General features: G+C 34.1%; 1 protein-coding gene across 1 annotated transcript in view; it reads right to left on the bottom strand.

Annotated features, from left to right (window-relative positions):
* Nucleotides 1-881: 881 nt before the first annotated feature.
* Nucleotides 882-16,359, bottom strand: part of LOC144449145 (neuronal acetylcholine receptor subunit alpha-10-like) — a 35,532-nt gene continuing 20,054 nt past the window's right edge. The window contains exons 2-6 of the mRNA XM_078139612.1: nt 6,832-6,989; nt 6,380-6,424; nt 4,730-4,839; nt 3,912-4,444; nt 882-2,586 (exon numbers count right to left, since the gene is read on the bottom strand). Of these exons, the coding sequence (XP_077995738.1) occupies nt 1,952-2,586; nt 3,912-4,444; nt 4,730-4,839; nt 6,380-6,424; nt 6,832-6,989 (1,481 nt within the window). The 3' untranslated portion in view covers nt 882-1,951. The remainder of the gene's footprint in view (nt 2,587-3,911; nt 4,445-4,729; nt 4,840-6,379; nt 6,425-6,831; nt 6,990-16,359) is intronic.

Here is a 16,359-nt window from a genome sequence, read left to right as displayed (position 1 = left end):
CACTATGTCGTGTGACATTAACATTCACTTTGACGTATGACATTAACAGTCACTATGTCGTGTGACATTAACATTCACTATGTCGTATGACATTAACATTCACTATGTCGTGTGACATTAAAAGTTACTTTGACGTATGACATTAACATTCACTTTGACGTATGACATTAACAGTCACTATGTTGTATGGCATTAACAGTCACTTTGACATATAACATTAAGTCACTTTGACGTATGACATTAACATTCACTATGTCGTGTGACATTAAAAGTTACTTTGACGTATGACATTAACAGTCACTTTGACGTATGACATTAACATTCACTTTGACGTATGACATTAACAGTCACTATGTCGTGTGACATTAACATTCACTATGTCGTGTGACATTAACATTCACTCTGTCGTGTGAAATTAACATTCACTCTATCGTGTGACATTAAAAGTTACTTTGACGTATGACATTAACATTCACTTTGACGTATGACATTAACATTCACTTTGACGTATGACATTAACATACTTTGACGTATGAAATAAACGTCACTTTGACGTATGTACACAGACATTTTCAGATAACCCATTAACCGTCACTGTTCTGTATGGTGTAAACAGTTTGTGCGAGCTAAGATAGTAACTTAACAGTCACTTTGAAGCATGCGTTTAACAGTCACTGTGGCTGTTATAGATGGTTAATAATACTTACTTAATAGTTAAGACCTTTTTACTTAGCAGTCAACACCAAATGCAGGTGACGTCATGAAAAAAAACCCACACTTTTCTTTTCTGTATTCCAAAATGTATTAATAGGGAAAAACTGACAAATAGACATTGTACTCAATGTTTTTTTCAATGTTTATTAGCTATAATATGAATTAAATATGGATTTATACGGAACATCTATAAATATATAAACATGGGAAAATTGTATAGATAGCACACGGATACGTTGTAGTATGTAATTGAAATTGATTCTATTTTGCAATGTATGTAAATACTCGTCCAAAATAATTGACTATACATTAACATAGTAGATATAATTAATAGGCTTCATAAATGAAAAGTAAATTCACTCCTGGTTTATTATCTTATCTATGCAGAGTCACAGTGTGTAGCTGGCCATTTTTAATCAATGATATTGAACTTGTTTTACATAGCACCTACCCACAATTTGCTCAGAAGTACTATACTGTACTTGGCCTAGCCATAGAATACAATGACCAATAATACTAAGAGATTTAGCAGAGCTTATACATGACTACGAGTGTCGGTCGTAGCTTCTTTTCTGCATCTCGTTCTCATATATGGTGACAAATGGGGGTTCCTTTGGATAGCAGCTTGGCTGTTGTATTCTAAATCAATATCTCTGGTTAATGTTCTCTCACTAACAGTCTTCATAGTTCATGTTATGTTCTCCTATATCTTGCCTAAATAGATTGCCCTATAATTAGATGTTATTCCCCGATATTTTTCTCCGTTCAGCCAAGGAAAATATGAATGACCTAAGGGACCCTTGTCACTGTGAATCGCTGGACGAGCAGTGGCAATCCTTAGGTCACAAATATCGGGGAACAGTATAATTATACCTACGCCAGTAATATAAAAAAAATCGAGAAAGTAATGGCAATTTTGAGCGTTTTGTCTCGTATTTCGAACACAGCAGAACTAATGACGTAGACACGTGTTGTTGTGACATATATAGACGCGCGTTGTCGTGACATAGTACGACCAGAGTATACATTCCATATTTTTTTGTTGAACCTGGCTCGTGTGTGGTATAATGGTATATAATGTGGACAATATTCTTATTATCTTCATTTTGGCCCTAATATAGTATGTCTGGTTACATGCAAATCTTGAACATATGTTAATTTATCTAGTCAAATGTTGTCTAATATATTAGTCAATCATTAACCGGAAGAAGAAAACGTGTGCGTAAAAATAAGAAACTTAATTAATGTCCGAGTAATCCGGAATATCTATGCTTTGGATGTATAGTGCTATCATAAACCCTAAGAGAAGTCCACATAATGCAGTGACGTAGATGATTAAATAAACTCTGTCGATAATTCGAGCCAATGCTCTCCATTCATACACTCGTCGTCTCTCTTCGCCAAAAGACAGTTCGCTTTGTTCGTCTTCTTCACACTCGCTACCGGATGAGCTTGAAAATGCCTCCACGTGGTTTGGCACGTTTGTAGTTGCTCTGTGAAGAGCACCGTCAACGACGAACACTCCGTTTGGCCTTTTATAAAAATCATTGTCACCAATTTTGAATTCGTCCACAAACCCGTGATTGTACGTTTCAAATTGTGTCTCCTTGGTTCGTTTACTTTTACTCTTTCGTTTATTGTTGCCGTTTCGTGTCTTCTTTTTCTTCTCTTTAATTTTCCTCCTCATACTTCTTAAATACGGTTCAGCTCGAAGTCGTTCACACACAAGTGGTGCACAGCACCTAAAAACGAAATATCGCAGCCAGTTCGGTGGTTCTTGACAATGTGGCCCTTTGAAATGCATACTTAACGTTCCTGCTATTACGATTGATGAAAACGCAACCAATCCTATGGATGCAAAGAAGTATCGCTCTGAAACACAGAAAAAAAGGAAACGTAGTAATATGTGGATGTAGTCCATTTGTAGAATAAAAGTTCAACAATTTCAAAGACTGTAACGCAGTAAACATTCCTGAAGACAAAATAGATATACGTACAGTATTTGACACAAACAATGAAAAATCATGCAAAACGTGTGTGTTATCAGTAAATCAAGTAATACATTTTTTTCCACTGAACGACGTAATTTAACGTCGAAGTATTTCTGAGAAGGATTACAATATGTGGCTGGGACACTGTCAGCATACCTTCATTTGTATGTATGTATGTATGTATGTATGTATGTATGTATGTATGTATGTATGTATGTAGTCAGTCTTCGCTATAGACTGATCAGGATTCCATTCATCTTTCCGTTTGCACTGCTTTCATATTACTGTCGTTTACAATTGTATAAGCGACTCCACATTGCTGTCGTAAGCGACATAACAGCAGTATGGAGCTCAAACAACGGAACATACTTTTTAGATCTATCTTTGCTATTCTTTATTCATATTTTACTTTCATACAAACCGTCATACAAACCGTCAAACATATATTAAGTATATGTTTATATTTGTCAAATACCGTTTCATAAATTGCTACTAGAGGTCAGCTGATGGGAGGCGAGCCGTTATACGTATATCGGAAAAAAGGACCTCGAGTAGCAAGATTTTGAACAGTATTTGGCAAATAACATACTTATACGTCACCTGCGACTACGAATTCATTTGTTGAATATCTAAAATACTGTTTCATTTCAAAAATAAAACCACTTCCGCGTTATACTGCCAAGCGTACGCACTTCTGTGATGACTCAATCTCAGACCACTATGAGCTGCAATGTAATGCAATGTTTACAGCCTTAACTTTATTACCCAATCAGAGTGAGCATTTGCTCTGTAGTATGACGTAATGTTTACTATTTATGCCTCCGTACATTTATATCTGCAGGGCTCTCGACCAATCACAATGCGAGGTTGATAACAGGTTCTGTGTAAATCAAGTAATGACATTTAGATGGTTTTCTTTTCTGTGATTAGCGGTGGGGGAGTTAAAGCCTTACAACAGCAAGAGTGACAGAGTAAGGAATTTTTATAAAACTAAATAAGCTCGTGTGAGGGGAGGGAGGGATGTCAAAGCATGGATGAAATATATTACGTTTAATCAGACTTCAATAACTTAAAAAGAACCCATCTCAGTGCACGCCTTTGTCTAACAATTTGACATAATTTATGTGTGGCTACGTCACCTATCAGTTTTAGGTAGTGATAGAGTAAACGTATCCAATCTCTCAATTTTACAATAGACATACTTACGTAAATATGGAAGATGTTCTGAATTTGGTGGCATAAACTCCGACACAACATTGAGAAACACAAACTGGGACAATATACTTGTTACCCATAATGTCACTCTCTCCCCTGAGTCTGAAGGCAGATAGAAGGCTACAGCTACAAGCACACTCGCAAGGAATGACGGGAGAATAATGTTGAAGATGTAGAACGCTGATCGACGCAGCAGATGCATGGTGTATGTAAGCTTAGGGAAGGGTACAGTGCAGCACGGATCCAGTACGGCTTCTCGTTCCTTAGGCATACCAAGTAGTTGCCATTCCCCGTTGCTTATAAAGAGGTCCGTGTTCGAGTTTGGATCTAATACGAGATCAACCGTATCACCGGGATACGACCATGAGGCAAATACAAAGAGGCACGCCTGCTTGTCGAAGGGAAAATATCGGGCATCTATCCTACACGACGCTTGGAGAACGTCTGGTTGCAAAGCTGTGATTGTTCCGTCAGAGGTAATGATAGCATCGGTGTCATAATGACGTTGGAAACCTGGGTTGACTCTGTGATAAAAGGAGAAGTGAGAAACCCATGATACAAGGGGAGATCCATGTTCAACACGAGAATATGCAAACTTTAAGTTTAAGTATAAACCTTCATATTTTTAAATAAATTTTACACGCTGTGCGATCGCTCCATATGGTGAAGTTCAGAAATAGAAGGGTAAATTATTAATTATGAATAAATTTGTCATTTGTTTTGAAAAGTCAAAAGTCAAAAGCCAAAGAACAACTGTCGCTAGAGGGCGTAGTTCATATATCCGGACCTCTCTCTACACAATCGCTTACCCATTGACAAGTGTGATGTCCGGTTGCCATACTTCAGTGATGGGGACTCGTATTTCTTCAACGCCACCGAAATCGGCAGGATCCCACGATAGGAATTCGTCTTTCCAAATCTATGTGACAATGAAATAAAAATCAAACCTCAATTCTAACTTATCTCATGATAATAATAATAAACGATTATTTACATTCTCATAATCCGGATGTTGAATAATTAAGAACGCATGCGCGAAGAAATCAGTACACATTTCATGGTGATACTTCTAGAAATATGATAAATCCCATGACGGTGTGTTGCTTACTACAAATGGAATGGTGACGTCACATATCGAGGATTGTTGATAGATAATTCTTTGTGATCAATTTATAATAATTATAATACCGTATCCTTATTAAACGTGCACTAGCTGCAATCGGGATATTTTATCATCAAGAGACCAAAAAATTATTCATTAAAATTTGGTTAATTAATTATAAAATAAGGCATTGCATCTGCTAATTAATGGTCAATATCATCTGTAGGTAGTGTAATGGCAAGTTTAACTCTTGAGCGCAAGCTAGTTTGTAACTGTAGTACCATTTTTCGATCAGACAACCACAATATATTCACTGAAAAGTGTTGAAATAGCAATAATCAGACATTGCACACGTTAATGAGTGGACAATTTGTCCTCAGGCAAAACAGTAACAGTTTGAAGTCGGGATGTATGCAGCTACAAAGAATACTTTTAACCCACAGATGATTCAATGCTAATAAGGAGTGTACGATATCACGAATAAGTTATTTTATCAAATGAAACATTGTCATAAAGTAAATGCTTCAGTTGCAGCTAGTGCAGCTTTAATTGTAATGTTTGGGGTTAGGTTCAGGTAATATTGAGAATTGTTTACTGTTCAGTCCCTGTAATCAATATATCATTTAATGTTTATTCTCGTTTACTGTCATATTTCCCCTGTTAGATCAATTTATCATGTGATATTTATGATATTTACAATTGTGGATTATGATTCTGACCAATTTAATATGCTTTATTATAATTAATCTAAAAATTATGACAAATGATGATACTTAAAGTTAAACGAGAATTTCTGGCAGTGTACGCCTGAATTTATTATTTGTTAATTTCTTTGAAATGTTAAGAACTAGAACCTAATAATTTACCGCTGTGGCACAGTATTAAAAACGTCTAAAAATGATAAAAGCCATGTCGATGTAATTTAAAGTGTTTATTTTAGTTTGCACCAAACTTAATGATGGATAAACAATACCTTAAATGGGTTCCGTAGAATATGGCGAATTAGAAATGACATTTATAGCATCGTAGCGTACACAACAAGTACTCAAAAATGAAGAGTAATGTGATGTCAATGCAACTATTTGTTAATGACGATTCATTTGATGGGAGGGGGTATGGTTTCATATGTTTTTTTTTCCAATTCTATGCTCAAACTGCTCAGACTTTCTAATTGTTCTCCAAGATCCTACACGATCGTGGGCATGAGTAATAGGCATAAAGTTAGCATACGTTTGGCTTTGTTCGTTCTTATATATTAATCTGTGTTTTGCCATTTCTCATGAATATTTTCATCATGATCGGTAATGATTAATGTTTCGATATCTCACGTATTCAACAAATCAACAAATTAACATACCTGACTCATCCATGTCTTCATGCTAATTATCTGATTCATTTCATCCTGAAATAAACAATGAAATGTGTCATGACATATAATTTCTATCTGACATGTTCTTTACTTGCTATTCTGCAGTCTTACATATCGTTCTCAGCTTCTTCATAACTGGTATCCATGTTCATTTTGGCATCATTTAGTTGTCTGTTGTTTATAGACTTATTTGTTGTTTTGATGTTGCTACGTACCTTATAGCTTCAGTTTTGGCTTGTCTTATGTATTTTGTAATAATGACAATTTCCTTTCAAATTTCCCTCTTTTTGTGAGCAACAGATTTATGACAATGACAAAACCAAGGTCATACAAAGATATTGTGTCTACTGCAAGATCACAGTGGTTTTCATTGTGGCCATCATGAGGTTCACGTGAAGTACATTAGATAACATATATTGAAGAGAGTGAACCATACTTACTATATTTAATATTTGTATAGGTGTCATTCTGTGCTTAACTGTTACTGCTGTCGATCTATTTAACACTGGTCTAACATACTTCTGATGGTCACGAAAAAGAGCTCGAACAAGTTCAGAAGACCAATGGGACTGTGTTTCATTAGACGGAGAACGGGACTCTGTAATTATAGGAAGGATAATGACATTAATTAAATATCTATCTATAAAGAAATATATACTGTATTACAGTAGGCAATATGAAGTTCACGATTTCATAAATGCATAGCATCACTATGTAAAGACTAAGGTGACATTTATGTATACATTGGATTTTAAGACCTATGGTTTTACCCATAGATGTTCACATTAAATTTGTAGTCGTGCGAATTGTTTGGTCCGAAGCCAATGCAATGGGAATAATGCCTTAAAAGCAAACGCACAGAATAAAGAAATGTAAAACAAAGGGAAAAGGATAACAGTACACGACTAAGAACACAAAACTTTAGGATGAAAAATGAAATCGTCTTGTTTACATACATATATGAAAGACGGTCTGAGATCGTAGTCAAAACACAAATATGTACCGATCGTGGTATCAAATTATATGGCCTCCTTGAGTATTAATAATTGAAAACAAAGTCCAAAACGTAAAATATTGCTAATTTAAATGTATCGCTTAGGTACTTTCAATCGATTTCCCAGATTGATTTTTATTAGTATGAGCTACTTCATTTCTTAAAATCAATGTTGTTAATTTCGACGTCAATGTTACAAAGTAACAATAATTAATTACGGTTAATATACAAGGTTTGTATTCTTTAATAACACTGTCATTTACATCTACGTCACAAAACACGTCACAAAATATATAATATCCGACACAGGACACTTTAGATTGAGGATGATGACCACAATTTAATCTTCTTAATTCGTTGTGTTTTATTATTATACTGTAATATATCAATTTAATCGCCACGTATAAATTATTAATGATCTAATAACATCAGTTCATCTGATGGACATTATAATAACTCACACCAGTACTGTATGATTAATAGTGGTGAACATACATGAATTGGAAAACCAGCTCCGCTGTAAATATTCGTCAAGCTGTTACATTTTCATTTCGTGGATAGCATTCGTCAATATATTCTAATAACAAATGCTGAAAGTTACATTTCTGAGAAATCTACAAAATTATGTGGAATGTACACATTAGGTTTAATTAGTGACAAAACGACCCGGTATCGCAACATTTTGTAATTTTTCACTTTTATTATATTCCGTCAGTTTACTCCCATGATAGAAGGGCGGTATTAAATAAGATAATTGGGTAGAAAATATGAATTAAATTTGACTAAAAGGCTTAAAGAGTTAGTGCTAAAATGATCGAGTTTGGACATGTTTTCACAAAATAGTTTCGCTTTCGATTTCATTGTGATCGTTTAGTATGAGAGAAACAAGTTCCTGACTTTAAGCTCAAGTTTCATTTTGTACTTACACATCTAATAACGGTTGAGATACAACATCGACTCTGGTAATTGAGGCTTCGGTCACTAAGATGGAGACATAGCAAACCTATTGATGTTGAAGTGATGAGTGATAGCGATTCCTGTTGTGCAAATATGATCAATATATTGCGCCTGGCCCAATAGTTTTACCAGGGTAATATTTTCGAATTTTTACACCCCCCCAAAAAAAAAATAAAAAAAATAAATAAAAAAACAACAACAACATAGTTTGAGGCTCGTTTAATTTAATAAAGGTCGTCTGCTATTATATTTACAGAATTCAGCTTATGGGAGAAGATTTAAGACACCACACTCTTATTACGAATAAACACAATGTGAACACAACGTTAATGCCAAGATTGGCTTTACAGCTGGTCTCTTTAATAGTTTAAAGTACGCCTATTTCATGTCATCAATCAATTTAATCCATAAGGTACAACAAAACGCAACGTTGAAATAGTTACCATTAACAATAATCAACTATGGTCTTAATTATAAAATAGTGTATGCTTTTTTTTATAGAAAGTATGATAAATTATCGACAGCTGGTCAGCATATAAATATTTTTTTTTACTTCCAACTTAATTTATTATACAGGAATTCTTGTAGGGGACACAGATATTAATCTACTACCTCGTTCGTAGTATTCTGACACATGAACTTCGAGATGTTTTTCCTAATCTCTACAATAGTATAAAATTGCTAGTCGACCATGAAAGTAGAAATTGATATGATGATTGAGCTCCACTTGATATAATCATTATTCCATGACGCTATTTTTGTAACATGTTCGTTGATACTTTGTGTGTACACAGTCTTCATTAAGTGCATAAAGCACAATGGATACAGCGGAAGAGTATATTCAATTTCGCATCCACTGAAATATATACATCTTCGAGATAATAAGGCTATTAGTTGCATATATAGATTGATCCATTTATAGCGTTTTCATCTCCAATTAGTGGTTTCAAATCTCTAAGCTTTAGGCGAAACATTCGATGATGTAAACATATATGGCATGACACACTTGTTTGTAATTAATGTTTGAAAAAAACCCAGTATACTTGTACTATCCGTACTTTTCGTATACATCACAGAAAAAAATATCCTCTTAGAAAAAATGTAATCTGTCTTTTGCTTACGTTGTCTGCAGATTGGTTAGTTGTTTAGGCTAAATTAATGCAGTAAGCACTTTGGCAGAATACATTCATTTGATCGGACACTTAAACCGGTAGAAAGAGAGGGCATTTTCAGAAACTTAGAATGCAATATGAATCAATTTGCAAAGTACATCCTGACATGGTATTAAATTATGCAACCAATGAGAGATGACACACATACGTATCAATTAACATGATGGAACGAATCCCAGGTAATAACATTCTAAAACTTTGATTACTTATTCTATTAAGTGATTTTAATGAAAACGGCCCTGCAATCTCTACGGGCCACTGAAGTACTACTAATAAATTATGCTTTCAAGGATTTTTAATTTAACATTTAAAAAATGTACTAAACAAAAGCTCCGAATTAATAATCTTTTAACCTTTTTATGAAAGAACCTGATTTAATTAGTTCATGTTGTGACAAAAGGAGAGTTGAAGTTTGCATCCGATTATAAAAGGCGCGGAAAGAAAAACTAATTGGAATCTGATTGAATTTTTACGAACTTCAGGAAACACAGCAGGTTTTTTTACACACTTTTGATATTCTACAACATCCACACAATCGTTTTAATATCTTCTACAATAAATAAGTATAATTTGAACGATTCGTGGTATCATAGATACAAATTTATACACTGTTATCTCTTTATATTCATTAGTTGAATAGAGCTGATTCAAATCAAATAGTTGAATAGAGCTGATTCAAATCAAATAGTTGAATAGAGCTGATTCAAATCAAATAGTTGAATAGAGCTGATTCAAACCAAATAGTTGAATAGAGCTGATTCAAACCAAATCAAATAGTTGACTAGAGCTGATTCAAACCAAATAGTTGAATAGAGCTGATTCAAACCAAATCAAATAGTTGACTAGAGCTGATTCAAACCAAATCAAATACAGTAGTTGACTAGAGCTCCATCAAATCAAATAGTTGAATAGAGCTGATTCAAACCAAATAGTTGAATAGAGCTGCATCAAATTAAATAGTTGAATAGAGCTGATTCAAACCAAATAGTTGAATAGAGCTGATTCAAACCAAATCAAATAGTTGACTAGAGCTGATTCAAACCAAATCAAATAGTTGAATAGAGCTGATTCAAACCAAATAGTTGAATAGAGCTGATTCTTTCAACTCAAGATGGCTATACATTTTGAACATAATTTCTCATCGATCAGTCATTACGTGTCATCTCTTTAAATAACAACATTTTATGCAAGTTTTATGTAGCGATTTTTAACACACGAGGACGATTTAATATGTGTGTGATACTATTTGGAATGCAAAGGCGTCAATGAGTTTTGTGTGCAATCAACTACAGTTATTTTTTATATCTTTGTTAAATTTCAGGGAATTTTGTTTTCGAATACTAATCTATTCACAAATACGATATTTTTATGTTCCTAACATGTTAATGACATTTACGTTGATCATTGCGCAGCTGTTATGAAAAGATTTTTCAGTGTGAAATTTTATTGCTAAGAAAAAGTAACAAATGCTCCTTTTCCTAAAGAAGTGGACTCTCCGGCTAACATATTTAAACTAAGCAAATAAGAATAATTATATATTTGTACTGCTTTTGTGGATGGAAATCAGAAATATAAAACTTGGAGGGAACTTGTATATCAATCTTTGCACACCCAATAACAAAAAAGAGAATATTGTATCATCATTTAGACACGTATGTGCACTAACATGCCTGTATTATATATTGTAGCCTTGTTTATTTGGATTTGTAAACAATCATCTGCTAATTGGATACGTAATGGTGATTATTTTATGTTCATATTGTTCAAATGCAAAATATTTGGTACCAGCTGTTAGTATTGTTGACTTCCCATGATTGGACGCTTTGTATTTGTTATCAGTATCATGATATGTTTACGTTTTTTGGTGATTTTAAATCTCCTAAATAGCATTCTGTTTGAATCGTCATCAATATGGTGTTTGGATGTTCATTATTATCAAATAACAATGATGAGGATGTTTTGTTGTTGTTGCAATCGTTTTGTTTCCATGACTACGGAAATTATAGCGATGACGATGACGGTAGTTTGAAGAGTGATGACGAAATTAATATTTATGATTATATTGCTGGTATTGTGTGAATCAAATATTACTTCCATTGATGTACCATTAGAAAAAGAATATTAATGAATACGGTAGTTTGAAACTTTCCCACTTTAATAATTAATTACAATAGAAATATCTTAAAGTTGGCCGAGCTAATTATTTTATGTGTCAACAATTATACAACACGTCATAATGCACATTGATTAAAGAAAACAGACATATTTTTTAAAGATCTTACTTCAAATAACCATTATCAATATTTAAAGTACTTAATCATGGCTGGGCATTATTAATTCATATCTAAAATTAATTCATGACAATTTCTGGACGTTTTGAAGATAATGCTAGAAAGAAATTTGCAGCTGCTGTCTGATTTGAATTATTCATAAACGTATTATGTTTCCAACAAGCGGTCAACTTTGTTCATCCAGTATGATAATCACTGTAACACATCATTGTTATTGTGAAATAAAATCCATCTTGTCAATTCATAAAATATTCATTTTGATGTCATGAAAGTTGCAATACTCAACATGATACAATCTACCGATTCATATTGATTGGATAGGTATAGGGATTAGTTAGAACCTCGAACATTGTTCATTGGGCTGATGTCATTCCCCAGTCAACCTAGTTGTATAAATGGGAACCTTGCAGTATGTAGACTTCCATGTGAACGATTGACATTTTATGTTTAATGGTAATAAAGTGTGCTTGTGGTAATTTACACACTGACCACCAGTTTAACCATTTATTGCTAACCTGGTATTCGGGCATATTACATTAACACACTGATCACCAGTTTAACCATCTATTGCTAACCTGGTATTCGGGCATATTACATTAACACACTGATCACCAGTTTAACCATCTATTGCTAACCTGGTATTCGGGCATATTACATTAACACACTGATCACCAGTTTAACCATCTATTGCTAACCTGGTATTCGGGCATATTACATTAACACACTGATCACCAGTTTAACCATCTATTGCTAACCTGGTATTCGGGCATATTACATTAACACACTGATCACCAGTTTAACCATCTATTGCTAACCTGGTATTCGGGCATATTACATTAACACACTGATCACCAGTTTAACCATCTATTGCTAACCTGGTATTCGGGCATATTACATTAACACACTGATCACCAGTTTAACCATCTATTGCTAACCTGGTATTCGGGCATATTAAATCAGCAAATGTCGATGATATAACTTAGTATACGAGGAAAGGTCTATTATGACATCAACTGATACAAATGGCAGAATCAAATGCCTTGTGTCAGCGGACGAAATATCAACATTACAATCATACTGGGTCAGTGTAAGTGTTACTCTATATGCGTACATTTAGTATAAGATCCTTTTATAACAGTTTGTAAACTTAGCCTGCGCAACTTTCATCAAACACATTAACATGTGTTTTACAGTTTGATCTTAGTATGTACGTCGTATATAATCATTTGCATTATGTCGATATCAATCAATCAATCAATCAATCAAGCAAGCAAGCAAGCAAGCAATGAATCAACCGATCACCAAACAGTTACGTTACCAGGTGAACGTTTTGCTAATTATAGTGATGTACTCTCTAGGTCACTAAGAAAATTGAATTGACCTATATTGTGAGAGAATAAATAAATGATCCAACATAAAGGTAGAGTGAATTATTGCGAAAACACACAGCAAATTTCTTCCAATTTATACGACGATCTGATGACAATATTTCTAAAACGTTGTGACCACGTCGTCAAATTAGTCAATTCAATTCAATCTACATTTGTCAGTGTTTTCAATTTCATTTGATACTATTGTCTTGCAAACACGTCGACAACATGAAAACACAAGCGATATTTTGTGATGGTTTTTCGTTTACAGAACATACAATGAGATTATAGCTGTTATCTATCTATATACAAATTAAATGTAATCTTCCAAACTATCTATTATTTCCTTGTAGTCAAAACCGTGTTTTCTATAGTTCAATGAATGCTTAATCGTATCGACATTGGAATATATATTATCAGGGAAATGTATCTCTCTAAAACTATATTGAACGTACGATGTATTTCATAAAGCCTTTGACATCATTGCTAGATGTCGATGTGTGCATACAGAAATATATCTACTGCATTGGATATTTACTAAAAAGAGAAAAGATCAAATTAATTATGATGAAACACGTTGCAACGACCACGTTATCATATAATGTGCTAATAATCACAAAAACTCATTTGCAATGAATAATTAATCCTAATAATATCCTAATAGACTCCAATCTTCATTTGTAAGAGTAAGATTACGTACTTATTTTGAAACGTAACCGAATCTAGATGTCCGTTATGGTAACACACATCCTAATTAGTTCTTTAATTGATTTCTCACATGTCGTAACATTTACGTTTTTTGGAGTCACAGTACACAGTGTGCTTCATTACCTAGTGACACTTCATACTGTTTTCAAAGTGATTGTTTAATTTATGCTTCTTTCTCCACATCACCTATACTCTGCTGATCTAGACAAATTAGTAGCCAAATGTCAACGGGGCACAATTACCATCAATCTATGTCGAAAGTAAGACACGATGGAAAGACTTACCTAATAAATTACCCTTAAACCGAAGAAAGCTAATTTTAAAAATATATCGCAAATGGAAGAATTTAAGATTAACTTTACGAGAAGTGCAGTGTAATATTCCCGTGAGCTTTTTATGAGTATAAACCATAGTCACCGTCCACTACCATCTATAAACCGAAGATTAATATAATCAATAGTGACCGTCCACTACCATCTATAAACCGAAGATTAGTATACTCAAGTCACCGTCCACTACCATCTATAAAGTAAAGATTAGTATAATCAATAGTGACTGTCCACTAGCATCTATAAAGTAAAGATTAGTATAATCAATAGTCACCGTCCACTAGCATCTATAAACCGAAGATTAGTATAATCAATAGTGACTGTCCACTACCATCTATAAAGTAAAGATTAGTAAAATCGAAAGTGACCGTCCACTAGCATCTATGAACTGAAGATTAGTATAATCAATAGTCACCACCTACTACCATCTATAAGCCGTAGATTAGTATCATCAATAGTGACCGTACACTACCATCTATAAACTGAAGATTAGTATAATAAATAGTGACAGTCCACTACCATCTATAAACCGAAGATTAATATAATCAATAGTCACCGTCCACTACCATCTATAAAGCGAAGATTAGTATAATCAATAGTGACAGTCCACTACCATCTATAAGCCGTAGATTAGTATTATCAATAGTGACCGTCCACTACCATCTATAAGCAGTAGATTAGTATAATCAATAGTGACTGTCCACTACCATCTATAAAGTAAAGATTAGTAAAATCGAAAGTGACCGTCCACTACCATCTATAAACCGTAGATTAGTATAATCAATAGTGACTTTCCACTACAATCCATAAAGTAAAGATTAGTAAAATCGAAAGTGACCGTCCACTACCATCTATAAAGTAAAGATTAGTATAATCATAGTCACCGTCCACTAGCATCTATAAACCGAATATTAGTATAATCATTAGTCACCGTCCACTACCATCTATAAGCCGAAGATTAGTCAAATCTGAGTTACTTTATAAAAGGTAGCGTGATTACCAAAGTGGTTATTTTATGCAATTAACATTAAAACAGATAACTGAATGTGCATTATCAATTTCATTTGTTAAAAGTATCAAAGAGTAAATGTTTTTAATTATTCACTCTCACTGACTCACTCACTCGCTCGCTCGCTCGCTCGCTCACTCACTGACTCACTCACTCACTCACTCACTCACTCACTCACTCACTCACTCACTCACTCACTAACATAGCAATTCTGACTGAGTTACTCTACCAGGGGTACATGCATGTAAGTTATTAAAAGTACCGCCAATGGCACTGAAACACAACTGTAGGTGGCTGTTGGTAGGGCATGGTCTTGTTGCTAGGCATTGTTGTATAAATTTTTGGAATCTTTATTAATTTGCATACCCTTTTCAATTTTCATCTTTGCAATACAAACCATCATTAAGCTGTTGCTATGGGCATGATCCTGTTGCTAGGCATATTTGCATACATTTTTAGCCTTTTGTTTAGGCGTGGTCCTGTTGCTAGGTATATTTGCATAATTTTTAATAACATTTATTCCTTGTTATCTTTGTAATATGCATCACCATTTCACTGTTGCTAAGGGTGTGATCATGGTTGCTAGGACCAATTGTGCCAAACTGTTTTCAACAATAACTGCATAATTATACCTTCAGAAAGTTTGAACCCTATTCACCATGCACTTACAAGATATAATTTATATATCGCAGATGGGATCATTAGGTTGTGAACATACCATCATCTACACATCCCCAGATGCATCTGCATTAAATTCTTAATTTGCATACAACTGATGGGATCATCACGTTATGAACAATTCTTAATCTATACACCCCTAATTGTCCCACCACATTTCAGACCGATCTGCCCTATAGTTATTGAGTTTTAGTTTTTTTTAACAAAATCATATTTTCTTTTACCCAAATCACACACCAGTGGTAAGATCATTTTGATTTTATCAATTTCCCAATAGACACCCTAGGTAATACTCCCACTAAATATCATGGCAATCGGTCCAGGGCTTTTTGACTTTAAGTTGTTTACACACACACACACACACACACACACACACACACATACACACACACACACACACACACACACAGCCACTTTGCCATGCATATACCACAACTGAACCTTATCAGTTCAGTTGTGC

This window comes from Glandiceps talaboti, chromosome 18, assembly GCF_964340395.1.
Source record: "Glandiceps talaboti chromosome 18, keGlaTala1.1, whole genome shotgun sequence".
NCBI lineage: Eukaryota > Metazoa > Hemichordata > Enteropneusta > Spengelidae > Glandiceps > Glandiceps talaboti.
Note: the sequence above shows the minus strand (reverse complement) of the source record. Positions and strands in the feature narration are given on the sequence as shown.